Below are 27,083 nucleotides of genomic sequence, written 5' to 3' on the forward strand. Positions count from 1 at the left end.
TAGAGCCCAAGCTTCCTAATTCCTAACTCAGTCTACTAGTCACCTGTCCTAGCTGATGTGGCCTCTTCTTCGAAGGGCTGGACATTAGGCCCAGCATGACACGTTAGGAACAGCTTGTTAAGTGTTTTACTGAAAAGCTACCATGCCAAGGTGACTGACCTCAAGGAGAAACTAGAAGCCCAAATAAAAAGGTTTGACTTGTTTTTGAGGACTACTTTTCAGACTTTAAGAACTTGGCCAAATGAGCCTAAAGACTTAGTGCAAATCTCCCAAATGAAAAATGGCTACCAGATTTCAAAACTTGAAAATATCAAAGTATTGGCAAGAAAGTCAAGCAGCGGGAATCTCATACTCTGTAGTTGGGAATGTAATTAGTACAACCACTCAGGAAAACAATTTAGCAATAGCTTGTAAATTTGAATAGGCATGTAGACTTTAACCTAGCAATTCCTTTCCCAGGTATATATGTATACATACAATACATACGTGTGTGTGTGTGTATTCATGAGATGAATTATTATCCAGGGATGACAATGAATGAGTTATATCTTCACATAAAATATGGATAAATCTTATATATCGTACTTAATAAAAAAGCAAATCTGGGGGCGCATGCGTGGCTCAGCTGGTTAAATGTCTGACTTTTGCTCAGGCCATGATCTTGTGGTTTGTGAGTTTGAGCCTGCTGTCGGGGGGCTCAGAGCCTGGAGCCTACTTCAGATTCTGTGTTTCCCTCTCTCTGCCCCTCCCCTGTTCATGTTCTCTTTCTCTCTCTCTCAAAAATAAATAAACATTAAAAATAAAAAGCAACTCTGGGAGGATGAGATAAAAGATTAATCTATTTTTGTGAAGCTCAAAAAATATGAAAACTAAACATATGCTCAGAGGTACGAACATATACAGGATAAAACTGGTTTTTAAAAAACAAGGGAATGATAAGGCAAAAGCAGGATGGGAGCTCAATCTTGGGAAAGGCAGAGATTGGAGATTGTGGAGTGTATTAGTCAGGATTCTGCAGAGAAACAGAACCAGTAAGGTATGTATAAGAAGAGACTGAGTATAAGGAATTAGCACCTGTGACTAGGGAGGCTGGGAAGTCCCATGATTTGCCATCTGCAAGCTGGAGACCCAGGAAAGCCAGTGCTGTAATTCCATTCCAAAGGTCTGAGAACCAAAGGAGCCAATGGTACAAATCCCAGCCAAGGGCAGGAGACCAATGTCCCAGCTCAGTAGGCAGGCAGGAAGCAAAATGGGCCAATTTTTCCTTTCTCTTCCTTTTTGTTCTATTCAGGCCCTCAACAGATTGGATGATGCCCACCCACATTGAGGAGGGCAATCTACTTTAATGAGTTCACCAATTCAAATGCTAATCTCATCCAGAAACACCTTCACAGATACACTCAGGAATAATGTTTAATCGGGGGCATCCCATTGTACAATCAGGTTGACACAAAATGAGCCATTGCAGGGAGGAACAGAGAGTAGTTGGTATGTTTTAGCTCTTAGGTTGGGTGGTAGATTCATAGGATTTTTTTTTTACTGTTTTTCTTCAAAATTATGTATGTGTTACACATATTCTTTTCAAATATTATAAAATAATCTTAAGTCTGAAGAGCTGAGAGTGGGAAAAAAAAGACTTTTAAAGGAAATCCTAGCCCTCCCCCAAGGTTGTGTGGATGCATGCACATGTGTGTGGTTTAATATATTGCTTGAGATCATAAACATCTAAAACTTTTAAGGGTTACTATTTGAAAAACATCTATCCAATGATAAACCAAGAGAAGTATTTGAAACAAGCAAGACATTAAAAAGAGTCATTAGAGTTAGTTTGTAAAGAGTTGTGTAAATCGAGAAGACACTGAAACTCAATATAAAATCTGGAAAATATGGGACACCTGAATGGCTCAGTCAGTTGACTGACTCTTGGTTTCAGGTCAGGTTGTGATCTCACAGCTTGAGACTTCAAGGCCTACATCAGGCTCTGCGCTCACTGCACACAGCCTGCTTGGAATTCTTTATCCCACCCTCTCTCTGTGCCCCTCCCCCACATATGCTGTCTCTGTCTCTCTCAAAAATAAATAAATACGTTTTAAAAAAATCTGGAAAATATATGAACAGACAATTTAGAGGAAAGTTCAAAAGAGAAGGACATAAAAGAGGTTTGAACTTCATTAGTAAACAAAGAAATACAGATTATTTAGGGTAACTTTTTTTTACACCGGTAACATTGTTAAAGATTTTAAATATACTCAGTGGGGCACCTGGGTGGCTTAGGCATCCAACTTCACCAAGGTCATGATCTCAAGGTTTGTCTGTTGGTGTCCTGTATTGGACTCTGTGCTGACAGCTCAGAGCCTGGGGCCTGGCTCCCTCTCTCTGCCCCTCCCCCACTCACACTCTGTCTCTCTATCTCTGTCTCTCTCAAAAATAAATCTAAACATTAAAAATTTTTAATTAAAAAATACTCAGTGTTAGCAGTTCAATGAAACCATCATAAATGCTGCTGACATACAAACCTTTAACAGAAGCATTTTGGAGATAGGATTCAGTAGCTCTAATGAAGCCCATAACTTTTCACCCAATAACATGCTGCTGGAAACTTCTCCAAAAGAAATAATTAGCAACCCAAAGATGTTCATAACCATATTATCTTTAACAACAAACATTAGCCTAAATGCTGAACAATAGGAGAATGGTTAAATAAAGTATAGTGCATCTTCAACGCAAATTAGGCAGCCATTAGCAATGGTGTTTTCAAAAGGTATTTACTGATATGAGAGAATGCTCACACTATATGAAAATCAGGATACTGAGTTATTTATATGGCAGAATCATAGATTTGTAAAATATATGCATACACACACATACACACATACACAAATCAAGAAAAACTCATGAGAGATAAGGATATAATAATGATCTCTGCGATATGAGCTCATGTGTGGTTTTCAGTTTCTCCTTTACCACTTTCCACGATTTCTGAATTTTCTAATTTAATAATAAAATATAAGCATTTTTTCAGATAATAAAAAGTATTTACAATAGAGAGGCATTTCCTAGAAGCCAGTGGTGTATTGTGACGGTCGATCACCTCATCCAGCTTGCATGGGACTCTTGCAGTTTCAGCAATGAAAGGGTCACATCCTGGGAGCCCTCTCAGCCCCAGGTAAAGCAGGAACAGTTGGTCATTCTACCATTTGGCCTAAAGGAATCGCTGAAGTGAAAAACTTTCCCAACTGTAAACTGCAACAGCAGTCTTGATAATTCCTTTAGTCTCCCTCTAGAACTGGCTATTTTGACCTTGCAGATTTATGAAGCTTTTTAAATAAGTCAAATCTTAAAGAGCTTGTTGAAAGCAAAGCAGATTGCATAAATGCTAAATAGGCTGGTTAACAGTGACATTATACAAGCTCTGAATGTGTGCTCAAATAGGTCAGGAAACAAGAACTACCTCTTGTCTTAGGGAAAAGAAGCCTATTTATCTCTCATTTCGTTTTTTTGTGCTGTACACATTCTTTCCCTTTGCAAGAGATGGAGTGGCAGGTGTATCATGTCACCAGAGAAAAAGTGAGCTCTGGGGAATCAGCTTAGAGGGTGAAGTGGACTTCCTGGTTAGGGCTAAAGCTCTACGGAAGAACAAAGAATCAGGTCTAAACTGCTTTTCTGCCTGCCTTTCTTATACAATCAGGACAAATCCTCTCCTATGCTAAATCTACAGGAAGTTCTTCTACATCTTTGCTCGGAAAACATCTTGAAAATATAATAGAAGTACAATACTGAATGGGCTAGCAGCAATCTCTGAGTCATGGAGGAGAGCTGTGGTGGCTAATCAGGGGGTGGTGGGGATATCAGGTGCCTGTGTGAAGCCTTGCCACTGTGAGTACTGTCGGCCAGTCACTTAGCCACTCTCTGTGCCTCAGTTTCCTCACATATAAAATGGGGATGTTGGGGCACTTGGGTGCAGTCAGTTAAGCATCCGAATTCAGCTTGGGTCATGATCTTGTGGTTTGTGAGTTTGAGCCCCAAGTCAGGCTCTGTGCTGACAACTCAAAGCCTGGAGCCTGCTTCAGATTCTGTGTCTCCCTCTCTCTCTGCCCCTCCCCCACTCATTCTGGCTCTCCCTCCCTCCCTCTCTCTCTCTCTCAAAAACAAAAAGAAGATAAAAAAGAAAATGGGGATGCCAATAGCAGCCACCTCATAGCATCGTGAGGATTATCCATGTTCACAGATAATAAAAGCTTGGAGCAGTGCTGGGAGATGAGTACACAGGTGGTTTAGTAGGGAACGCTCCTAAAATCAGCACCAGGGGCAGCTAAAGGAAAGGAGCGGCACTGAGGAGAGGGAGAGGATGAGCTGTGACGAAGTCTTGACAAAGCCTCAGTGGATGGCCCTGGATGTGTCCTGAGTTGGGGAGAGAAGGGCGCTTGGCCTTGAGACCCCTCCAACCTGTCAGATGGTGACCATTCTGAGAAGGGGTCATGGCCTGAGCGTGGCCGCTGTGAACTGCCTCTCAGGTCTCCTCCCACAGACCCAGGGCTGGGATCTGAAATCCAGCACTGTGTTTATACTACAGGGATATTAGGTACCTTCCTGGGAGGGTGGGGACTGATACGATAGTTGATCTTATCTTCAGAAACCCCCCTGAGCTTTGTGGAATGTTCGCTTCCTTAGGTTCTACAGTGATCTAGATGCTTCCACCCACCTACTGTTTCTGTCACTTTTACTTAGGATCTGAGTCCTTAAAAATTATGGTGAAAACTGTGATGTGCTCCAACCACCCTTTAGAAACAAATGTTAAATTTACCTTTTCCAATCCTCTTTATTTTTTGAATATGTCGAAAAAATAGGAAACACACAAAAACAAGAAGTAGCACAGCGCTCGGGTGGCTCAGCCAGTTAAGCATCTGACTCTTGATTTCAGCTCAAGCCATGACCTCACATATGTGATATCAAGCCTGGCATCGAGGTCCACACCCGGCATGAAGCCTGCTTAAGATTCTTTCTCTCCCTCTGCCCCTCTCCCTGAGCCCTGGCTTGCATGTGTGTACTCACTCTTTCTCTTTCTAAAAGCAAACAAATAGGGGCACCTGGATGGCTCAGTTGATGAAGCATTCAACTTCAGCTCAGGTCACAATCTTACTGTTCATGAATTTGAGCCCTGCATCAGGCTCTGTACTGACAGCTGAGAGCCTGGAGCCCGCTTTAGATTCTATGTCTTCTTCTCTCTCTGTCTCTCCTCTGCTTGTGCTCTGTCTGTCTCTCCCTCTCTCTCAAAAATAAATAAACATTAAAAAAATTTTTTTAAACAAACAAATGAATGAACAAAACATCAAGAAGTATTCTCAGAGAATTCAGAAGCCTACCCTCAAAGGCAGAAACAGAGTAGAAAAATTATTTTAGACTAAGAGACTAAAGAAACATGGTGACAAACTGGTCAAGGGAAAAATATCTATCTATAGCTAGGAAAAATATCTAGCTATAGATACAAAAAGCCAATATGGCAAAATGCTAGTGATTGTTGATCTAGGTCAAGAACACCGTATTCTTTTTTGAGTCTTTCTATAGATTTTAAAAGTTTTCAAAAATATAAATTCAAGGAAAAGTAAAAAATCTCTGCTTATTGAAATGTCTGGTGCTTGGGTTCTTATTTATTTGCAAACATGTTAAAACAGGAAAGAGAATGTAGATGGCCTGAAGGGGAGCAAATAGGTTCAACACTTATACTAATCCCTAATTTCTTATAAGTCAAGCAGAGAGTAGTAGAGGGAGATCTGTGGGTTTTAATATAAAACACTCTTTCATTCTCAATGAAATTCTGGAGAGAAACATATAATCTGTGAGCACTTAGGAAGGAAAGCAATGATCACTAGGAGACAACATATGTTCATGAAGAATAGGTCATGCATAATACACCTTTCCCAGTGGGGAATATCAAAGATATAACTTAATTACAACAAACTAGTTGAAAAAGCCCATCAGATTGGCTATGTGATTAAAATGGAGAAATGTATGCTGGGTTGTTAGTTGAGCTTTTCTTCCCATCTATCATTCCTTCCTCCCTTCACTCATTCATTATCCATCATGTATCCAGCACTGTGCTAGGCAACCACCCCACTGGAATTAACAAACATATAACTGCCAACCTAGGCTCAAAGGACATTTCTAAAGATGCTTCTAGGACCAAATGCATCAGGATCACATGTGGTGCCTGTTAGAAATGCACATTCCTATAGTCCCATCGCACACTTACTGAATCAAAATTTCTGGAGATGAGACTTGGGAATCTGCATGTTTAACAAATGTGCCAGATAACTCTTTGTACACTAAAGTTTGGGAACCACATTAAAGTTCTCTACCCTCTGTTCTGAAATCTTAAACATATTAATCAGTGAATTAGGTGAACTCCAATGTAAATTTTGCCTATCAAATTTGTAAGTGACTGATAGTTGGAGGTAAAGCTGATAAACTGTATTAAAGAATCAAACTGGGAAAAGACCTTGACAAAGGAGAAGGATGGAATGAAATTAACAATATAAAACTTAATAGGGTTAAATGTTAAGTTCTGCATCTAAGTTCAAAGAATCAACTACTTAAATACAAGGTAGGAAAGCTCTGGACTGACAGCAGTTCACTTGAAAAAGATTTAAAGTTCAATGAGAGTCAAAAATGTGATATTATTTTTAAAAATCTCATACAAATTTTAGGGTGCATTAATAGAAAGTGGAATTAAGGAATAGAGAGGCAAGGTTGTACTCATCATATTTTGCATTGCAGAGCACATCTATTTTAAAATATTTAATTTTTTTAAGAGACACTGTCAGACTAGCATGTGTCCAAGGGAAAGTGACTAGATAGTAGTCTTAAACCCACATCCTATGAAAAATTAAGGAACAGAATACATTTCACATAGAAAAGTGAACATTCATATGTCATGACATGTCTGACTATACAAGACTGAAAAACTATTGAGTTGCTGATGGAAGAATTTGTTTTCTTGTGTGGTTCCACAGGACAGACCTGAGAATATAGCGGCAAAGTTATAGGAAAGTTGTTTTTGGCTTACTGTAAGAAAAAATTAATGTAAGAATTAAGGGGCCCTAAATACGGTATGGGCTGTTCCTTTTAGAGATGAGTTTCAGCAGTCAGTTAAAACAGAGGATTCCAATTAATAAATCAATCAAAGGAGGTCTAGCATTAACCAATGGTGATGGTGGGCTACAAAGTAAGGAGTATGTTTAACTCAACCCTCTGCAATTGACATCCAAAAAAAAATTAGGTGAAAGAAAAGTATATGAGAAAGGACACCTGCCTTACATAGGCAGTCCCTTCAAATATTTCATTCTTTAAATTTCTATATAAGTTTATTCAGAATTTTGGTTGCCATGAAAAGCCTTCAGACCCATCTTTTAGAGGGGCTGCGTTGGAAAAGGCAAGAGTCAGAATGCCATGACATCCTTCCACCATTCCCTAGAGGAAACCCAGCCATGGTGAATCCTTAAGCTGACAGGATTTCAAACCTTACGCTGTGTTACTCAACAACCTCACCATAAGAGGAAAGTGAACTGGAGGGCAAACAGCGTGGAGGTTGGCTGGTGTTCTAGGAGGCAGCTTATCACAAACTCTATGTCAAAATAGAGATTATGGTGATTAATTGAAGTGATTATATTGCCTCTTTTGGAGAGTTTTATATATAACGCACAAACTAGTCAGGCACTTGGAAGATGGAGCAGAGGCAAAAAGATACACAAAAAGAAAGCTGTAGAGACTGTGAAAGCCCACTGGATATACTTAAATTATTAGTAGGCAAAAGCCATAGGAAAGCAGAAACCAAAAGCTATGGCAAGGAGTGAGGAGTGTAGCTGGCGGTGGGAGGAGGAACTGTGGAAGCAAACATCCTGGCCCTTGCCAGAGTTCTCCTAAGAGCAGAGGTGGAAACAGTGAACTGCCATGGTGCTGTCCAGATAAATCATTCGCCAGAGCCATCTTGGGTGTGTTTAGCTAACTCTGTTCTCAGAACAATATTCCAATCTCCAACAATGTGTGTTCTGCAGCTCTTACTATTGTCCTTATTTCTCTGTAAAGCCTATACAATACTTCTCTGACTTTTCCAGTTCACCCAAGAAAAAGAAACGAATGTATGCTAGTGGCAGTTTGGGACATGGCCCAAGCAGTTTATCATCAGTTCAACATTTCTTTGTAGTCTCATGGTATTTTTATCTTTAAAATCTCATGAGAAATTTGCATCCTCCTCAAGAAATCTGTACTAGTTTCTATACCAAAATGATGTTTAGTCCATTGATTTAAATTTAACAACGTAGGGCAATATACCACTTTTTAAAAATTTTTTCAGTTCCTTCCCATAACTCCTGGCTAATAACTCATGTAATCTCCTGAGGTAAGAAGAAGAGAAATATGGTCTTACAATAAACCTACATTAGTTGAAGTTATCTGAGTGCTCCCTGAAGATTGTAAGTACTACAGTGGTCGGTCTCAGGGACATACAAATGTGTGTGTGTGTGTGTGTGTGTGTGTGTGAGTGTGTGTGTGTGCGCGCGCGCGTGTGTGTGTGTCCCATTCCAGAACCTCTTCTTATTCACAAAGGCCAGAACAGACAATATTCTAGATGTTTCAAATACTTGTTAAATTTTAATAAACACATCCTATAGAAAAAATGGAATTTAATGTTCAAATCCAAATATCTTTATTTGTTGATATTTTTGTATCTTTCTGTAGATTGAAAGTAACTATATTTTTGCTTGTTTTTCTTAAGTCAGTGTTGATTGCCCCTGCTTTAGTATAGGCCTGAAGGAAGTCCACCTTCATACAAACCTCACTGAAGAAATAACAGGAGGAAAAAGAAGAAAAGCTGAGGACGTGAGCAATACAAAGAAAATCAAGGATGAGGATAAGACCTAAAACTTGGTCAAGGTGTAGCATTGTAGCTAGCATAATTTTTCCATTATAGTTTATTTAAAAATTAATTATGGTAGAACATATTTTTATATGAAGTGTCATTTGTAGTTACTGAATGTTATTGTTTATTAAAACTGTAATAAAAACTAGATTTTAAATTAAATATTAGATCCCAATAAACTAAATTTAAATAATTAAACCTATTTTTTAAGTTTATTTATTTTTTTAGTAATCTCTGCATCCAATGTGGGGCTCGAACTCATGACGCTCAGATCAAAAGTCGCATGCTGTTCTGACTGAGCCAGCCAAGCTCCCCTCAATAATTAAGTCTAATATTAATGGTGGGGGATTACAGGAGAGGAGGAAATCCATTGTGAAACCCACATTTCATATAAAATTTTATACATAAATAATGTGTTGAGAGATTATGATTCTCTCAGTCACCTTTTTGCCCATCACTAGTGTCTACTTTCTTTAGAAACTGGTTTGTACTTCCCAGGCACTATCAACATCGAGTAAAATTTACTGAGAACCCACTAATAACTGTATCCACCAGTTCAGTTCAAAAGCCCTTACTGGACAGCAATGGACATCAGACACAGTGAGGGAAGAGCACTAAGATATCGTCCTGTCCTTTAGGAGCCCCCAGGCAGCAGAGAGGGAGGGACGTATAAACACAAAATTGCAGTGCAGCATGACACACAAGAGGGGAAACGTGTACAGGGCACCCAGTCAGGAGGTTCAGACGAGTCTTAGTAGACACAGTGGTTCCTGGCTAGGATTTTGACAGAATATCAGGTAGGGCTTTGACAGCTGAATACCCAAGAGAGAGGTTCCAAGCAGAACTACTCAGTTTGTGCAGAGGTATGAGGCAGCATGGGGTATTAGAGGGACAGTTATTGCTTCAGTGTGACTGGAAGACATTAAAGAAAATAAACTGCAGCATGAGTGAGAAAAGAAATGGGGTCAAGGTCAGATTTTTCATTTCTTCTCTCTGTGTGACCTTAGGCAAATGACCTGACCTCTATAAGCTTGTTTCCTCATTTATAAAATTTCTTCCTAGAACTATTGTGAAAACCAAATGACATAAATTGAAGATTATACACATGGACTGGCCTCCAGCACTCAATAAAGACTCGCTGCTCATGGTGTTTGTGGAGTTTGACACAGTTAAATACAAGAATGGGAATGCCAGGCCCAAGGCCTCAGAGGACCACCTCAACGTCACTGCCAGGCCAATATCTATAAACTCTGCGCGCGCGCGCGTGTGTGTGTGTGTGTGTGTGTGTGATGGAAAGGGAGAGAATGAGGGTGGGAGAGGGGGAGATGGAAAGGGAGAGAGGAAGGACAGAGAGACACGGGGAGGGGGGAACTTAATCTTGGGAAGCAGGAAATTCATTCCACCTGTGTCTACTACTCTCTGACATCCAGATTATTATACTATTTAAACCACTTTCCATAATAAAATAAATATGTTCAACCATATTTGGCTTGGACAACCATAGAACTTGGAGAGATTTCCCACTTTTCTCCTCTACCTCCCTCAGAAATCCACTGGAATATTGCAGATGAGTGTACCTGTCCAGTCAATGCCTGCTAGGGTAAAATATAATATACTGTCTTCACACAAAGAGGTGTCTATAATTAATGTATGACACATACAATGACTTTGGAGATAAGTATATGTCATGAGACCATCATCACAATCTATTCCACAAACATATCCATTACCTCCAAAAGTTTCCTCCTGCTTTTTTTTTTTTTTTTTTTTTTTTTGATGGTAAGAACAGTTAATAGCCACCCTCTTGCCAAATTTTTAAATATACACTATGGTATCATTACCTACAAGCACTGTGCCATACAGTAGGTCTCCAGGACTTACCCATCTTGCATAACCACAATTTTGTGCCTTTTTACTAATTCCTTTCTGTTTCAGCCTCTCCGTAGCTCCAGAAACCACAATTCTATTCTCTGCTTTTATGGGTTTGACTATTTAAGATTCCTCATATAAATGGTGTCATGCCTTCTGTATCTGGCTTATTTTGCTTAGCATGATGCCTTCCAGTTCATCCACATGGTCACAATGGCAGACTTCACTTCTTTTTTAGGACTGAAAAATATTCCATTGTATGTTTATACCACATTATTTCCAATCTATTCATCCACCAATGGACATCTAGTTTGTATTCACACCTTGGCTATGTGAATGATGCTGCAAAGAACATGTTAGCTGTGCTGACATCTCTTTGAGCCCCTTATCTTATTTTCTTTGAGAATATACCCAGAAGTGGGATTGCTGGATGTTATGGGAGTTCCATTTTTAATATTTTGAGGAAACTCCAAACTGCTTTCCATAGTGGTTGCACAAATTTACATTCCCACCATCAGAGTACAAGGGTTTCCCTTTCTCTGAAACAAACTGCACTTTTAAAAAAGTTCTCACAATTAAAGTCCAATTGGACACTTTTCTGTTTTTTGATAGGATTGGCAGCTTGAATTCATTTATCTGAAAACCAATTTCTTTTAACCTTGCCCCTAAACTTGCATCTCCTCCTTTGCTCCCTATGCTGGTCAATGGCATCATTATCTATCCAGAGCTCTTCCCAGGAACTTGCAAGTCTTTCTTGATCCCTCTCTCCTTCGCTACCCATACTCAATCAATGACTAAGTCCCAGTAAACCTAACTCCAAAAAGCAAGCCTGTCTTCTTCCTTCCACTTCTCCTGTGGCTTCCTCAGTTCAGGTCCTGTTTATTTCTATGTTCAGGCAACATAATTGTAAAAGTCTCCTCACTGGACTCCCTGAATCCGCAGAGCCATCCCACAGGGTGGCAGAGAGATCTAACATTACAACCGCTACTTGAAATCTCTTCAAGGTGCTCTTTTATCTACAAAATGAAGTACAAATAGGGTGGATGAGGTCTTGACTGCTCTGACTCTGCCTTCCTATCTAACTTTATCTCCCACCACATAACACTTTGCATTCTGTGCTCTATAATTATACCAAATTACTGGTTGTTTCCCAGAAAAGCTCTTCCAAGGCTCCATACCTTCACACCTACAAATCCCTTTGTCTAGAACTTGCTACTCTAAGAGTAGTCCACGGACCAGCAACATCAGCATCACCTGGGAGCTTGTTAGAAATGTAGGTTCTCAGGCTTCACCTAGACCTACTGAAGCAGATTCCACATTTACCACAATATCCAGGTGAGTCTTACACACATTAAAGTTTTAGAGCACTTCACAGAATGCTCTTTCTACCTACTTTGTTCATCTCACTGATTCTGAGGCTTAGAGACCCAGTGCCCTCTTTTTATATATTAAAAAAAGTAACCTGCCTCTACTATCTTGAAATAAGTGTTATGATAATGTATCTATGCTCATAATTTTAAAAATCCAATAATATTTTAATAATAATGTGAAGAAATGCAAGTAATATAGAATAAAACATATTTCTATATGTAAATGGTGGGGCACAATTATACTTAAAGACATAACAAATGAAATGTTTGCTTAAAATCACAGGGAACTGACAGATACAAATGAAGGCCAATTCAGGTGTACTGCATTGGCGACACAAATACCATGAGCAATGAGACAGTTAGTGATGCGACTTTTTCCGGATGGTGAACGACTCTTGGCGAAGTCCCAAAGAGGAAAACACAATCTTCCTTTGACTCACAAGGGAGTCACATATTGGAAAATTCAGTTTTTATCAAAACTGTGCAAGGCATACTTTGTGTTTATACATGACAGGAGTTCAGTTTTTGGCTCAGATAATTATAACCGGATTTTCACCTACATGAATGTCTGGTGGGACATTTAAACATCTGCTGGATGCAGGGCGATGCTTTCTTACATAGGACTAACCCATGCATTGCAGGACATCTAGCATCTTTGGCCTCCATCCACTGAATGGTAGAGCTGTCCTCTTAGCAGTAACCACCAGTAATGCCCAAGACTTCCAAAGTTCCTGAGGGGATAACACCTCTCCTGCTGAGAACTTTTGGTCTGCCAGAACCATTTTAAGACTCCTTTCGAATCTCAGCTTACCCAGTCTCCCTCTCCATCACTGGTGCTACCCTGGCTCTACGCTTCCATAGTGCTCTCTTAGCCTCCCTGAACATGGTTCTGGTCCAGCCCTTTCAAGTGCAGGAACTGTATACCCTCCGGGGAATCATACAATCAGAAACTGAGTAAATGCTCAACAAAAGCTGATGAATAAAGGACTTAAAAAACAAAATAAAAGGAGTGCCCGGATGGATCAGTTAAGTGTCTGCCTCTTGATTTCGGCTCAGGTCATGATCTCACAGTTCATGGGTTTCAACATCGCATCAGGTGCTGTACTGACAGCACGGAGCCTGCGTGGGATCCTCTGTCTCTCCCTCTCTCTCTGCCCCTCCCCCACTCACACATACCTTCCCTCTCTCTCCCTCAAAATATATAAATAAACATTAAAAACAAAAGAACTTTGAAAGCATGTAGATTAGAGACATTTTCATCCACACAACTGAATGTTTTCTAATATACCTATTTTACCCTGAAGATAATATGATAAAATGAACACTTAGTAATTTTTCTTTTTTCTTCTTTATAACTGCAAGTATTTCTGTAATCTTTTTCCTTAATTAAAAACATTTTTCTAGAGAGAGAGAGTATGAACAGGCGAAAGGGACAGAGGGAGAGAGAAAGAGAATCTCAAGGAGGCTCTATGCTCAGCATGGAGCCCAACACAGGGCTCGATCCCAGGACCCTGGGATTGTGACCTTAGCCGAAATCAAAAGTCGAAACTCAACTAACTGAGCCAGCCTGGTGCCCCTCTGCAGTCTTTATTCTTTCATTCGATGTATTCAGTACCAATTGTGTGTCAGGCACTGAGCTGCGCATTCCTTTGAGGAATCTATGACGCATCATGAGAAAGAGCCAAGTACACAACTTGGTATATTTAAATGTGACAGTATTCCTCCTGTGGCACCAAGGGAAGGTGTGATTAATTCTGACCAGGTGACTTGAGATCCACATCTTCTATATATAATAGTCCAAAAGTTCACATTCTGGTGCTCTCTTGCAGGGGTCCAGCCTCTGCAAGCCAGAGTTGGCCTGGAGAGTGATGGTTGGCGTCGGCGAAAGAAGACACAGAGCCAGCCTCTTCAGGTGGACTGCTCAAATTTATTTTTCAGCTTAGGGTTTTTATATAGCAAATTCAAACAATCATGCTTAACCAATTTACATTTTTTGAGTACAGTCATAGGACTTAACATTTCTAAGTTTTCTCGGCAACAGTGATTTCACGGTGCATGATTTCCACTTCAACCAATAAAATGTAACCAGGTAGTCATAACAAAGTTTTATATATTCTTTACTACGTATGGCAAGGTATCTAAAGATAAGTGAAGCATATTGCCCGAATACATGAGATCACAGTGCCCTTTAATTGTTTAAATTCAGTGGGCATGCAAAAACAGGATATACTTGTACCCGCGGTTGTAGGTAACAGACTCTCACAACCCCTTACTAAGAAAGAACAATGTCAACATTTATCATAGATGACGTATGGAAATGTTTTACGTGGATCAACTAGAATTTGGTCTCTGCATTTACCAATCTCATTCTTTGGCCAGAACAATCCATAAGTTGCCTTACAGAATTGAGGTCAGCAGGCAAATATTTCTCTAACACTATTTAAAGAAAGTTCTCCACAACTAGTAAGTCTTGTTTTTGTCTCTGCTTATGGCATAATATGTATTCTTACTGGCAATTAGACCCATACAAGGAAAATGAATTCTAGGTCTCTTATAGACCCCATGCATACCGGACTGTCTCCAATTTTGCTAATTGCTACAATATTCATTAGACAACATCTGATTGAGGGGGCGGACATGATATTTAAGTACATTCCATTTTGGAGGAAGGGGGGGAACTTTGGGCAATTCTGGTTTCATATTAACCCTAGAATAGCCTAACAACAGAAGTGAGAGTAAAAGGTACAAAGTAGAGAAGAATTATTCCAGGGGTTCTTCTGACTGCATTGCAGTCTCCTCCCTGGGCCTTGCCATCAGGGATGACCTGTGCAGTTTCGGTCGCTGGCACTCTCTTATAAAGGCAATATGAAAAAAATATGTGATTCATTCACTGATAACACTTAAAATCTCTCAAAAAAAAAAAAAACCCAAAAATAAAAAACTTAAGAGAAGCATTTTCTCAAGGTTCATTGTTATGGGTATACCAATATGGCCCCTGTGGGGTGACTTGGGGCCCTTCTACAGATTGGATATTCACTGTTAAAATCGGCCCCTCCAAATGGGATGGCTTCATCACAGTATTCTTCTCCAAAAGGCGATTTGGCATTAATATTATTTTTCCCCACTAATATGTTGAATTTGGTACTTATGCCCTGAGGAAATTTACCACTAAAAAATATACTTCTCTAGTTCAAGTAATTAATAGAACAGGTCTTGAATACATTTGTATATTTAAGGGCTAGTTGTGGGGATAGTGGTAAAAAATTAAAACTAAAATACTTCTGACAGCTCTAATAGTTAAGAATTACAACGTATATATCTGCCTGGTTCTTCCCTGTTCCAGAATATTCCACAGCTCCTGGCTTGTCTGAAGCATATGACAAATATCTGTCAGATGAATTAATCCATGCATATGTAAATGAATGGTCTATATTTCCATTTATTCTGAGCTTCAGAATTTTTTTATTAAAATTACTAAGATTCAGGAAAGTAAAAAAAAAAAAATGTTAAGGAAAGCAACTGCAAAGGGCTTTCCTTCCTATCCCAGAGAGAATGCAGTCTTTGAGGCACCGAAGCTTCTTGGTTAGGCAATGCTGTAACCTCTCTCACACCTAGCACAAAGGTGGCCTTTCTTTGTTTTCCTCCTTCTCTTCACTGGTTTCATGAGCTGGTGCCAGCTGAGTCTAGATGGCATGCGCTTTACACTTGAATGAAACACTCCCTGCCCTCGGTTCTGGGAGCTCCACTCTGCTGCCTCCATCTGCTGCTTCTGATAAATGCTCATATTCTAAATATATTACTATCAGCTCACTCCCAAAGTGGTTTGCCGGCTCTCCAGGCAGCAAACAACCCCACTGGCACAGAGCCACTTCTTGGGTAGAAAGAATTTGGGCAGACAGAAGACATGCCTCCCAGGAAGGAGAGATGAGAGAGAAGCAGGAGGAAATGGCCTGGGGAAGCTAATGACAAAGACTTTGTCTATGTCCTGCAGGTCTCCAGGGGCCACCAAATCAGCTTGCACAGCCCAGGGTACCTGCGCAGGGGGTGAGTGGGTCTGAAGTGTAGGCACTCTGAGAGAGCAGCAGAGGTGAAGTGGAAGATGATGCTTTGCTTTTTCTCTGAAAACGACTTGAATATTCTTAGCCTGGTCGGCTGACAACCCTCCATTATGAATAACCTCCAGGAAACTAAGATTCACAGGAATTTGCCTCCAGCCCTTTAAAGCCTCCTCGGGCACATATACCATTTAAGCTGCTCTTCCAAGTCCCCCTGCCAGTTTCAGCTGCCAGTTGCCTCCTTTTCAATGTTTCTTCCTTCCAGCAACTGATCTCTCGCCAGCATAATCACCAATTGCATTTGGGAAAGATGGAGTAATGCAGCGTGGAAGGTCTCCCCAAAGAGCACGTTCACAGCAGAATCCACTAGGGTAGATGTTTATTCTCTCACAGTTGTGGAATCATAGAATATTAGAGCCACAAGGAGAGTTCGGGAACATCTAGCCCAATTCCTTCATCCTAAAGGCATCTTCAGTTTTCATGTTCCAAAGGACTCCTGATACCCCTCCCCCACTTCCCCATGCCCCCCCAAACCTCCCCTCTCAGTTTGCCCATTTTGGTAGCGGCAACTTCATTTCTCTAGCTGCACAGGCTGCAAACCCTGGAGTCATCTGGCCACAACCAACATCTATCTGGTCCCGTGGCAAATCCCGAGGGTTTTACCTTCAAAACACAGCTGCTACCTAACCCCTCCTCGCCACCTCCTTTGTTAAATTCTGGCCTAGCCACCTTCACCTCCCCAGTGGATTACTGCAATAGCCCAAGGAGCAGTTTGTGCCAAATCTGGCCTGCCATCTGATTTTGTAAATAGTTTTATAGGGACACAGCCATATTCATTGGTTTACCTTGTGCTCTAACAGCAGTATCAAGGAAGTATAACAGAGATCTTGTGGCTTGCTAATTTATTATCTCTGGCCAACCCCTGAAATAACCCACTAAACTAAAAGTTGGATAATATCACTGTCCTGCTCAAAACACTCTCACTCCTAGTACAAGTCCTATTAAGCCCTGTGTGAACTGCCCTGGCCACAATCTTCTGACCTTGTCCTCCACTGTTCTCCCCTGTGCTCGCTCTCACCTGACCACACTGTCTATTCCCTGACCCCAGGTCTGTCTTCCTCCTCCCACACCCTGCCCTTCCTCAAATAAGCCAGTGGGCTCCAAATGCAGGACCTCGCATATACTTTTCCCTCTGCCAGAAAAGTTGTCTCCATGTTGACATCTGCCTGGCTTGCTCACTCTTTACTCACTTTTTATTCAAATGTCACCTCCTAGTGAGCCTTCCCTGACCACCTTATTTAAAATGGCACTCCCTTCCCATCTCTTTTCAGTGCTTTACTTTTCTCCACAGCTGGCACCACCATTTAATGTACCACATTTCCCTTATTTATTTTCTGTTGTCTCTCCCCACCCTCCTACTAAAATACAAGCTCTGTGAGGGCAGGGTTTTATCTGGTTTGTTTTCCTGATGTACCCACAGTGCCTGGGCATGTATTAGCTGCCTAACAGCTGGTTTTGAATATGTACATACATCCATACTTAGAAGAAGTGATGCTCCAGCAAATGTGAATTATATCTGTGTCTCAACAGGGTATCTACAAAAGCTCCTGCTTAGGAGCAAGAATCACCAGGAGCTCCAGGCAGAAATGACCTCTGTACTTGGGGGAGGCACTTTATTTCCCACTTTCCTTTTTCCATCTTATTTCTCATCATGTAACTAGTGTACTTCTTCTATTCTTTAGTTCTATGGCTATAGTTTCTGTAGCATTTCATATCTCAGTCTTTTGTGTTCTGCCTATCATCATTAAAACATATCTCCCTGGCTCCTATTACCAAAAGACTCTGGCCTGTTCTTGTCTAAGCTTATAAACTCATTAAAGCCCAAATATTAATGAATAATAATGTTTCTACCTCCTAGAAAATAATTTGCATTTAAACAACTTTCAGTGCCTCAATCCAAAGCGACCAGTGATGTGGGAATTCCCAGCAGGCAAAAGGCCTGGGCCAGCTGGGGTAGTCATGGAAAGGTCCTTCCAGCAAAATCAAATCACAGCCCATCGGCAGCTGTCCACTTTGCCTCTATAGGATGAATCCAGCCATGTATATCCCCATCAGACTCTGTGTGCACACAGATACACAGGGTGTCAATTAGAGGCACTGAGAACATCTTAACTTGCATGGAAATGAGACTGTCACTTGTGATATATGTGCACACTTACATATATTACTATCGATTTCTTAGTGCTCTGATAGCTTTTCATCTAGCTTGTGGTCCCACTAGCACAAAGCCACTGCTTAGGGAGGAAAAGGAAGCTGGGTAGGCATAGTATTCAGTCCCCAAAGAGGTGAGACAGGGAAAGCAGATGACTATTGGAGCACGAATTACAAGCATGTTCCATTGGTCTTCTGGGGCCATACTTAACAATGCTTCAAAACACAGTGAGGGTTCTGGGAGTAGAAAGGAGGAAAAGATTGAGAAGTGCAACCTTTACACCAAAAAATAATACCAACAACAACAAATTTCTGTTTCATAAGAATTTGTGGTATGCAAGGAAAGGAGATTTTCTTAGGCAATCCAGTACTGCCAGACAAAATTAAGAGACTCATCTAAACAACTGAAGAGGAAGAATATATCCATTAGCAAATTTGACTGATCTGTCCATCAGAAACCCTTCTTACATCTCCAGAGGAAGAAGCATTCATGCATACCTGTGGGCAAGAATGCTGCTTACCTTTTAAGGATAGAGCAGATTGGGGCGCCTGGGTGGCTTAGTCGGTTAAGCGTCCGACTTTCGCTTAGGTCATGATCTCGCGGTTCGTGGGTTCGAGCCCCGCATCGGGCTCTGTGCTGACTGCCAGCTCAGAGCCTGGAGCCTGTTTCAGTCTGTGACTCCCTCTCTCTCTGACCCTCCTCTGCTCACGCTCTCTCTCTCTCTCCTAGAAATAAATAAAAAATATTAAAAAAAAAAAAAAAGGATAGAGCAGATTAAGATGATCCCTTTACCTTAGTTTATCAGAACCAGCTACAGGTGATCTAGCCCATGCGGCTGTTGAAAATGAACAAATAATTTTCTTCTGAATTATGATAGAGTATGACTCATTTCTCCCTTATTCCACATACTGCCACATAGGTGCCTCTGAATCTGTCATCTGGTGAAATGGGTATTGATCTGTCATTCCTCCGGGGAATCCCCGGTTTCGTTTACTTCCTTCTCTAGACAAAGAGACACATTTATGTGACCATATGAAAGATTTCTACATTTTTATCAAAATGGCATCTCGTATGGCTAAAATTAACAACTCAGGAAACAACAGATGTTGGCAAGGATGTGGAGAAAGGGGAACACTTTTGCACTGTTGGTAGGAATGCAAATTCGTGCAGCCACTCTAGAAAACAGTATGGAGGTTCCTTGAAAAATTAAATATAGAACTACCTACTACCCAGCAATTGCACTACTAGGTATTTATCCAGAGGATACAATAATGCTGATTCAAAGTGTCAGATGCACCCCAATGTTTATAGTAGCATACATGGAATTTAAGAAACACAAAAGAAGAACACAGGGGAACGAAAAGAAAAATAAGATGAAAACAGAGAGGGAAGCAAACCATAATAGACTCTTAAATACAGAGAACAAATTAAGAATTGCTGGAGAGGTATTAGGTTGGGGGATGGGTTAAATGGGTGATTGGCATTAAGGAGGGCACTTGTTGGGACCAGTTGGGATGAGTGCTGGATGTTATACGTAAGTGATGAATCACTGGGTTCTACTCCTGAAACCAATTCTACACTGTATGTTGACTAACTTGAATCTAAATAAATAAACTTATTAAACACGGCATCTTATAAGTGGAAACTCACAGCATCTTATAAGTGGAAACTCACAAGAGATTAGCCCATATTTCACATACTAAATACCCCGATGAATACACAAAAAAGGCAGTTTGTAAACTACCATGAAGCCAATTTCTTAAACTACTTATAAACTTATAAACTACTTATAAACCCACTAACTAAAGTGATCCTCAAGCCACTCTGGAGTACACATGGGTTTCTATCAGAACAGAGGTAGTGTATATGTGCTCTTTCACCAAGAGAGGTTAGAGAAACCTACAGCTAATAAAAATACCTAGTGGGCCAGAAGACAACTGGGGTTCCCAGGGATTCTCCACTGTACCCACCAAATCCAAAGAGACAGAGAAGCCGATGACATTTTTACCAAGATGGATTACCTCTTAGGAGGGGCACCTGACTTCCAAGGTCAGGCCCGAAGCCAGTGGCTCTCATACTTTAGTATAAACCAGAATGACCTGGAAGACTCCCTGAAACAATGATTGCTAGGTCCCACCGCAGAGTTTCTGGTTTGGTAGGTTTGGGATAGAGCCCAAGGATTTGTATTTCTAACAAGCTCCCAGTGACTACAACTGTTGCTGATGCAGGTGCCACACTTTGAGAGCTACCCCTATAAGCATAGTGTTTCTACAACTTTTTCCTTTCCTCCTACTGTTGTGGTTTGTGGGACCTGTGGCTGGGAAAGAAAAGGTAGAAGTTGCAGCTCGAACAACAGCACTTTGCACATGGGAGCCTTCAAGTCCAAGCTGCCATTCAAGACAGACAAATAAGTGAGGTTATGGGCACACGGAATCAGGCGACCTTTCTCATGATCCCAAATATGTACATCTGTCTGGTCTGGCAGTTTGATCCTAGTTTATCCACTTCACTTTTAAAGCCCATCTGATGATAGTTTGAGTCCGCTGGCCCACACGCATAGCAATTAGACCAGTATTAGGGAAGAGCAGATTGGCAGATGTACGCAGAGAACTCATGTAGCATCAATAAGCAAATTTGACGAGTCACAGTGTGTTGGGTAATTTTGCACAAGTGGCCACGGACAGGCAAGGGAGAGCACACCTAGAAAGTCCTGTTTAGGCAGAGAACAAAGCTTTCTCAGCAGACATTCCTGGCTGCTGCAGGTGGGGAACTCTTCTGAAACTGGAGAGGAGACTATCAGCCTGAAATGCAGACAGCTACTCTGCAGCTAATTTCAAAGGACATTCACATGCTCTAGCCTTTACTCTTTTTTTTTTTTTCCCTAGAAAACTTGCCCCTCTAAGGATACAAAAGACAGTCTTTGAAATCTATTTCTTTCTACACCTTGCTCCATAGAGGAACAATAGTGCAGTAAAATGTTGCCAGTGGAGCTGGGACTAAGAGAACGGTGAGGCCACAGAGTGGTTTTGGCTAATGTCAATATTCAAGGGTATTTTTGAATGTAAACAAGGAAGTGGGGAGCTGCCTTAGCTGCTGGGAATATTTCCGAAGGGCTGGACTGTGTCATTAATACTGTAGATGGTATCTGTCAGGAGATATGACACATCTATTTCTATTCTTGTTGTATGTTCTTTGTAGGTCAGATGGGGCTCTGCTTTGCCTCATCCTTACCCTAGAGCCCAGGCCGAGGGAGCAGACATTGGCTGGAGCATTGCTGATTGCCACGATGGAGGGAAACAAAGAGTGGCAAATCACATGCTAGGTTTTATGCTTTCTTCCAGAAGTAACACACTATACTGACTACAGTGGGTTAAATGGTATCCCCTCAAAATTCATGTCCATTCCTGGATCCTCAGACTGTGACCTTATTTTGAAACAGGAACCTTTGCAGCTGTATTTAATTAAGTATTTGGAAAGAACATCACACTACATTTGGGGTAGTCCCTAAATCAATGACTGGTATCCTTATAAGAAGAAGAGGGACATAGAGACGTTAAAGGACATGTGAAGATGGAGCCAGAGATAGAAATTTTGCAGCTTATGCCAAGGAACTCCAAGGACTGTCAGGATCCACCAAAAGGTAGGAAGAGGCAAGGAAGGATTCTTATTGAGGCCTTCAGATGGAGCATGGCTCTGTTGACACCTTATTTTCAGACTTCGAGCCCCTAGAACTATGAGAGAATAAATTTATATTGTTTTAAGTCTCCTCATTTGTGGCTGTTAGAGTAGACCTAGGAAATTAACCCACTGGACAAAGTAAGTCACCTGTGATACAAACCTCTCTGAGCTTCAGTTTCTTCCCATACACAATGGGTATGAATAATGCTTCCCTTATTGAGCTGTTACAAAGATTAAGGGAAAAAATATGAAAAGAACCTAACTGTGGTACACACAATAAAGCGTCCAAAAGATTGCCAAACCCTAATTCCTGAGAATTTGTGAATATGTTGCTTTACATAGCAAAAGAGAGTTTGTGGATGTGATTAAGGTTACAGACCTTAAAATAGGGAGATTATCCTGGATTACTGAGGGGACCAATCTAATCACTTGAGCACTTATAAAAGCAGAAGAGGAAGGCAGAAGAGTCAGTCCTAGAAATGTGTCAGAGGAAGGGGAGGCAGAAGAGACCTGATAACATAAGAAGGATTTGATGTACCATTGCTAGCTCTGAGATATTCAGAGACCACATGCAACTCTCCACAATGACCCAAAAGAGGCCTCTAGATGCTAACCAGCCCCCCTAACCCCAGATGGCAGCCAGCAAGAAAATGGGGACCTCCGACACTGAATTCTGCCAACCACCCGAATAAACCTGGAAATGAATTCTCTCCTAGAGCCTCCAGAAGGGAAAACAACCCAAGCAACACCTTGATTTTAGCCCTGTGAGACCAGAAGCAAAGAAACCAGTGGAGTCCAGTAGACTTCTGACCTATGGAACTGTAAGATAATAAATGAGTGTCGTTTTAAGCCCCTAAATTTGTTGTAGTTTGTTCTGACAGCAATAGAAAATAAATACACTAGCACAGTGAGGTCTTGGTGCATAGCATGTACCCACTATATGTATGCTACCTGCCCACAAAGGGGAGAGTTAGGCAAGATACAGAGGGGCCTCTCCAGGACCCCAAACATTATGTGCTCTCAAAGAAATGAGCCTGCTGTGATTTTACAACCTAACCTAGAAGCTAGCTTTCTCTTGTGCTTTCCAGCTGTCATTAGTGTGGGCCCCCTACATGGGTAGCCTCCAGGAGCAGCAGCAGCAGCAGGAGGAAGAGGAGGAAGGGGAGGAGGAGGAGGAGGAGGAGGAGGAGGAGGAGGAGGAAATGCTGCTTCCCCTGACTTAGGCAAAACAAGCCTGTGCACATCTGACATCCAGAAGGTAAGTTACACCAGAGCTGACTGTCTTCACTCTGGTAACATAATTCTTATCTGGAACCCTTAAGTCCTGCCATCCTCCTACATGGAGGCAATTTCTTTTCCTCACATTTGCTCCTAATTGAAGCACAAGTGAGGATGAAGAGCATTTCCTGCTGCTAAAGCCTTCCTTCTGTTCCCCTAAACCAAATCCATCTCTCCAACCACATGTCAGTATCTTCCAGCTGCCTAACCATCCAAACCTAGTCCTTAACCAGAGAGCACAGACCCTCCTTGCTACATCACTTTATTTGATGACTGGAACTCCTATGCTTTAATAACTAGGTCAAGTTGAAATAACACCCTAGGACACTGGGCCCTGAGCCAGGTGTTAGAGATGTGGGCCACTCGGCATTCAGTCACTAACAAAGTGTGCAGAAAAGCAAGAGGATTAAGGGCTACCCACTGGGCACAAACATGTGCCTCTAGTTTGAATCAAATGTAGATATTTTGCAAAGTCCCAGTACTTCTTCAAGGCTTCAGACCAGCAACTAGTGATCCTTTTGATAATAATTTTCATTTCTGTTTTAGGAGAACCATCTCACTATAGGGAGACTATAATATTAAGAGCTAAGATTTTGTGCTTACTGTACACCAGGCACTGTTTCATATAACTGTAAAAGTGTTAACTTATTACATTGTCAAGGCAATTTGAAGATTTAATATCTATTATCTTTATCTTCTAGCTTTACAAATGAGGAAACTAAGGCTCAGAAAAGTTAAGTAACTTATTCAAGGTTACCTGGTAGTACACGGCTGGAGCTGTAACTCAAACCTTAAGCTGAAGTCTTCTATATACTACATACCACACTGATTTCTTTAGGTCTCAACGAGGTACTCTGCCACACTCTGGAGATGCCAATATGCCCAGGAAAAAATTCATTTTCTCCTAGCTGACATGACAGAGGAGGAGACAGATATGTAGAAAGAAATATGTATTGACACATTTTATTAGCAGCATGAGCAAAATATGATGGAAGGGGTTAATTAAATCCTTTAAGTGGTCAAGAATTACAGGCAAGAGGAAAAGTACTTTTGAGAAAGGCTTTGTGGGAGAAATAAAAAAGAGAACAAGGGAGATAGACGAAAATGAGAGAGACAGAGAGGAAGTATCACATATAAGTATGGACAAAGTGCTCATTATCCCTCTTTCCCTTTGTTTCTTCATTGCTGAAATGGAGATCATAATACCTGTTCCAAGGCTGTTATGAAGATTAATTTAGGTGATAAATCTAGTGTGTATTACCTCTGTTCAAAACATTCTAATATGTATTACTTCCCTGTCTTCCACCCTCTGCTCTGCCAAAAAAAAAAAAAAAAAAAATCCCTTATGTAAAGATAAGATGAGTTCAAAATCCAAATTAAAATGTTTGGGAGCACTAAAAGGGAAACATAAATGTAAGGTGGTTAGGTACTGGAGAAAGGAGCCCAAGATTATTGAAGAGAGATTTGATTCTCTCTCTGGAAAAGGTCTCCTCTTGCTTCACCATTAAAACACATTCCCAAGAGTAGAAATGGTCACCCAGGTGGCCTCTCATTCACCTGACAAAAGCCTACTACATTTTCTGCACACAGCCACACTAAGCACATAGCCTCAGCAGCCCCTACTATGAAATGGAGCATCCCTCAATCTCTACCTCTGAAGACTGGGGACAGTTCTTCCCAGCCACTCTTCAGCTTTAGGGGGGTCGGTTGGTCTCAGGGACAGCTGACAGCCTTATTTAGCCAACCAGCTGCTCTGTGATACACAATGTCCCGAATGCTCAAAGTCTGGTGCATGATTCTTTTGTATCCATATAAGCAGCAGTTGGAGGAGAATCCATCAGTCCCTTTGGTAGCCTCAGGGTGTCAAGGCTGCCATTCAAATCATTACCACCATAATTATTAACCATTATTTTAGTGAGATATCTGCTAGGCAATTGTTTTTCTTTCTTTATCTAATCATAAAAAAACAGATTCCACTGGAACAATGCTTGCCTCAAGTCACATCGACACATTTATTAAACCCCTTCTGTTTTCACAGTTTGGGAGGAAGACTTAGAGAAGGAAATACTTAAAATATTCGGATTTGAAAGAATAGATAATGCCGTGAGCAAGAGGTTTAGGCAAAAAAACCCCAAAAACTATAGAAAAAGATTACAAAAGTATACAATATACTGCTACAGTGTCTGGGGGGCAATTGTATTTCCTGGGTTTTATTATGACAGGGATGGGATGGAACGGAAGAGGATTTGGAGAAGTAGGATACTGTGGTGAGAAACTGCTTTCTTTTCCAGCAGGTAAGAGAAAAATAACCAAGGGGAGCAGACAGATATGCACCCCATTAAGGTAGCCACCGGAGCCGGACTTTTTAACAGGAGTTAGTTCACCATTTAGGGTGTTACCGGTAGTTGTCAAATGGCTTTTGCTTCAGGACTAAGGATGATTCAGTGAGATATTCAAAGGCCTTGTCCTCATTTTGAACCCATTTTTCAAGCATGCTAACCCCGAACAGTGTAGAGGGTTGCAGGGGTTGAGGTCACTCACCAGGCTCAACGAGGGTCCTGGAAGGGACGTCTTGAGTGTGTCAGCCAGCGTTTACAACCATGCCTGACTGCGCCTGGGGGCTTGGCGTCAACCACACCTAAAAATGTTTACCACTACGACGGAACGTGTCGGAGGAACCCTGTTCAGAGGAGAAAAACACTAAAGATCAAGGCGAGAAAGCGCGCGGGGAGCCCACAACCGCTCCGGAAACAAAAGCTGAAGGGGCAGCTGAACCGAGGCGGGCGCGGGAGCCCTGGAGCGGGAACTCGCTGCAGACAGGCCCGCCCCTCGCTCGACACTCAGCCAGGCGCCCCGGGTCCCCAGGCCGTCGGGAAGCGTAGCTACTGCCCTTCGCCGAGTGCGCTCGCGGCGGGGGCCTGGCTAGGGGGCGCGAGCTTCGGGCGAGGACGCGGCAGGGTCCGCGCGAGGGCGGACTCTGGACCCGGGAGGGCCTCGTGCGGGCGGAGACCCCCAGGTTGGGGAGAGCGGCGCCAGGCGGCGCTCCCGAAGCGTGAGGGTGGGAATGCGAGCGGAAGGGGACCGTCGCAGGGAGGACCCGGGGCCCTGGATGGTGTGACAGGCGGGAAAGAACGGCGGAGAGGGCGGGGGCAGGGAGGTCCGGGGCGAACGCAGGCATACACGCCCGGCCTCCTGTGGCTGGCTGGCGAACACACCGTGGGGGGTGGGGATGGAGAGTGGCGAGACGGGACCCGCAAGTCCGGCGCGTGCCATTGCGTGGGAGCGGGATCCAGGCCTCGTCGGAGGCGACTGGAGAGCGAACGCCCGCAAAGCAGGAGGGCGTCGCGTCAACAGCCCCGGCGGCGGGGCGGGGGCGAGTGCGCGTGCGCGTCTCGGTCCGCGGGAGTGCGGGGAGGGGAGCGGGCGTGGGGTGGAAGGAGCGCGCGTGCGCGCGGCCAGGCAGCCTGGGCGGCGGGTCCTGGATGTAACGGACGGCGGCGGCCGGTCCTGCCTGTGACGGCTGTGGTGGCAGATCCTGCTTGGGACTGTTTGGGCGGCTGCTCCAGACACCTGCAGCGGCGCCGGCGGCGACCCCATGGCGGCCGCAGAGATGTGGCCCCTGGTGGTGGTGCTGCTGCTGGGCTCGGCTTGCTGCGGTGAGTGGCCCTTTTCTCCAGGCTCGGCGCCTAATGTCTCGCCGCCCCCGC

The 27,083-nt window shown here is 42.3% G+C and overlaps 2 protein-coding genes across 6 annotated transcripts in view; one reads left to right on the forward strand and one right to left on the reverse strand.

The window, feature by feature from the left end:
• The window catches only part of LOC120240261 (protein IQ-DOMAIN 14-like), a 51,282-nt gene extending 24,309 nt beyond the window's left edge, over nucleotides 1-26,973 (reverse strand). The window contains exons 1-2 of the mRNA XM_039244973.1: nucleotides 26,592-26,973; nucleotides 25,918-26,056 (exon numbers count right to left, since the gene is read on the reverse strand). Of these exons, the coding sequence (XP_039100904.1) occupies nucleotides 26,031-26,056; nucleotides 26,592-26,973 (408 nt within the window). The 3' untranslated portion in view covers nucleotides 25,918-26,030. The remainder of the gene's footprint in view (nucleotides 1-25,917; nucleotides 26,057-26,591) is intronic.
• Nucleotides 26,852-27,083, forward strand: part of CD47 (CD47 molecule) — a 49,595-nt gene continuing 49,363 nt past the window's right edge. For 3 of the 5 annotated variants that reach the window (XR_005530613.1, XR_005530612.1, XM_039244985.1), the window contains exon 1: nucleotides 26,853-27,032. Coding sequence is in view for 3 of the 5 variants with exons in the window: in XM_039244985.1 (XP_039100916.1) it covers nucleotides 26,972-27,032 (61 nt within the window). In the remaining 2 variants the exon portion in view is untranslated. Of the gene's footprint in view, nucleotides 27,033-27,083 lie in introns of all 5 variants that reach the window. The other 2 variants (XM_039244984.1, XM_039244986.1) reach the window with 2 other exon arrangements.

This window comes from Hyaena hyaena, unplaced genomic scaffold (assembly GCF_003009895.1).
Source record: "Hyaena hyaena isolate Hyena2069 unplaced genomic scaffold, ASM300989v1 scaffold_251, whole genome shotgun sequence".
NCBI classification, from domain to species: Eukaryota; Metazoa; Chordata; class Mammalia; order Carnivora; family Hyaenidae; genus Hyaena; species Hyaena hyaena.